At 48.5% G+C, this 1,938-nt stretch overlaps 1 protein-coding gene across 1 annotated transcript in view; it reads left to right on the top strand.

The window, feature by feature from the left end:
* Window positions 1-1,673, top strand: part of ZC3H12C (zinc finger CCCH-type containing 12C) — a 24,839-nt gene extending 23,166 nt beyond the window's left edge. The window contains exon 6 of the mRNA XM_009864411.1: window positions 277-1,673. Coding sequence (XP_009862713.1) covers window positions 277-1,673 — 1,397 coding nt within the window. The remainder of the gene's footprint in view (window positions 1-276) is intronic.
* The last annotated feature ends 265 nt before the right edge of the window (window positions 1,674-1,938 follow it).

Genomic DNA, 1,938 nt, shown 5'->3' with positions numbered 1-1,938 from the left:
GTGCAAAGACACGCGCTGACAAGCTTCGTTTTCAGCTCACAATGTGACTGGTAGCGTTGATCTGCGTTCCTAGGGCGCTCGCTGCAGTATGCTACCACTGCCTCTTTTTCCCCACAACACAAAAGAGGAGATCTTAGATCTCCCTGTTGCACAAAACCATTTGCGAGATCTTTAAGATCATCAACGAAACTTTAAATAAGGGACTTTTCTGTTGTTTGATGCTTGACAGATTCTAGGTGAGGAATTTTTTTTATCCGATTATGTTTGTGTTAACAGGGAAGAAATGTACATATGGACACAAATGCAAATACTATCATCCAGAAAGAGGAAATCAGCCTCAGCGATCAGTAGCTGATGAACTTCGTGCCATGTCTAGAAGTACAGCTGCCAAAACCACAAGTGAAGGAGGACTAGTAAAAAGCAATAGTGTTCCCTGCAGCACTAAAAATGATGGCACTTCTGAGCTGAAGCGTGCTGCTCCAAAGAGGCAATCGGATCCTAGCATAAGGACTCAAGTCTGTCAAGACTTGGAGGAAAAGCTTCCCACCAAAAACAAATTGGAAACCAGGTCTGTACCTTCTTTAGTTAGCATACCGAGTTCCTCTGCTGCAAAACCCCAAAGTACTGCACCTTTAACTAACGGCCTTCCATCCGGAGTCCACTTCCCACCTCAGGATCAAAGACCACAGGGACAGTATCCTACAGTGATGATGGCAACCAAAAATCACGGAACGCCAATGCCTTATGACCAGTATCCAAAATGTGAGTCTCCTGTGGATGTAGGGTATTACTCTATGCTGAGTGCGTATTCAAATCTAAGTATATCTGGTCCCCGTAGTCCCGAAAGGCGCTTCTCCCTGGACACAGATTATAGGATTAGCTCCGTAGCTTCCGACTGCAGCAGCGAAGGGAGCGTCAGCTGTGGCAGTAGCGATTCCTACGTGGGTTACAGCGATCGCTCTTACATGAGTTCGCCTGACCCACAGCTAGAGGAGAACTTGAAGTGCCAGCATATGCACGCCCACGGCCGCCTTAACGCTCAGCCCTTCCTACAGAGCTACCACGAGCCTCTCACACGAGTGCAAAGCTATAGTCACGAAGAACCAAAGCATCACCACAAACCTCCCATTCCGTACATGGCTGTGCATCTGCAGCATCCCGCCATCGGTGCTCGTTCCAGTTGTCCAAACGACTACTCTCCGTCTCAGACTTCGTCCCACTCAAAGACCTTGCATCTGGGGAGAGCCCTCGTGTCCACGAGAGTCGACAGCGTTTCAGACTCGCGCTTGTATGAGAATTCTCCGCTGAGACACAGGAAGCCTTATTCTGGCCAGGACGGGCTTGGGAGTTGGGATAGGCAGAGTTACGGGATGGATGCGTACGGCTTCCGCCAGACCTACTCCTTGCCGAGCAACCCCACACAGCCGTGTTACGACCAGTTTGCCTTCCAAAGCTTACCCGAACAGCAGGACCAGACCTGGCGTGTTCCTTACTGTGGAATCCCTCAAGACCCTCCAAGGCACCAAGACACCCGGGAGAAGGTTTACATTAACCTCTGCAACATCTTCCCCCCCGATCTGGTGAGGATCGTGATGAAGAAGAACCCTCACGTGATGGACGCTCAGCAGCTCGCTGCGGCCATCCTGGTGGAAAAATCTCAGCTGGGTTATTGAGAGATGATGCATCTTTGTGGTGTCGAGTAGTTTTCAGCTCAGCTCTTAACGCTGAGGGAGGTTTGCTACAATAGCATTTGGGATCTCCTTCTCAGCAAGGAGGTTATATAGTAATCCGTTTATGTGAAATACTGTATCATGGAGTCTGTATGTATAGCCCCATGCATCGGAAGAACCAGATACTTTTCTTTTTTATGTTCTAGTTGGAAAATTTTCAAATGGCTATTTTCACCGCTGGAGAACGCTCCAGTTTAAATTAATATAT

Source organism: Apaloderma vittatum, unplaced genomic scaffold (assembly GCF_000703405.1).
Source record: "Apaloderma vittatum isolate BGI_N311 unplaced genomic scaffold, ASM70340v1 scaffold5192, whole genome shotgun sequence".
NCBI lineage: Eukaryota > Metazoa > Chordata > Aves > Trogoniformes > Trogonidae > Apaloderma > Apaloderma vittatum.
This window is presented reverse-complemented; position numbering and strand designations above follow the sequence as displayed.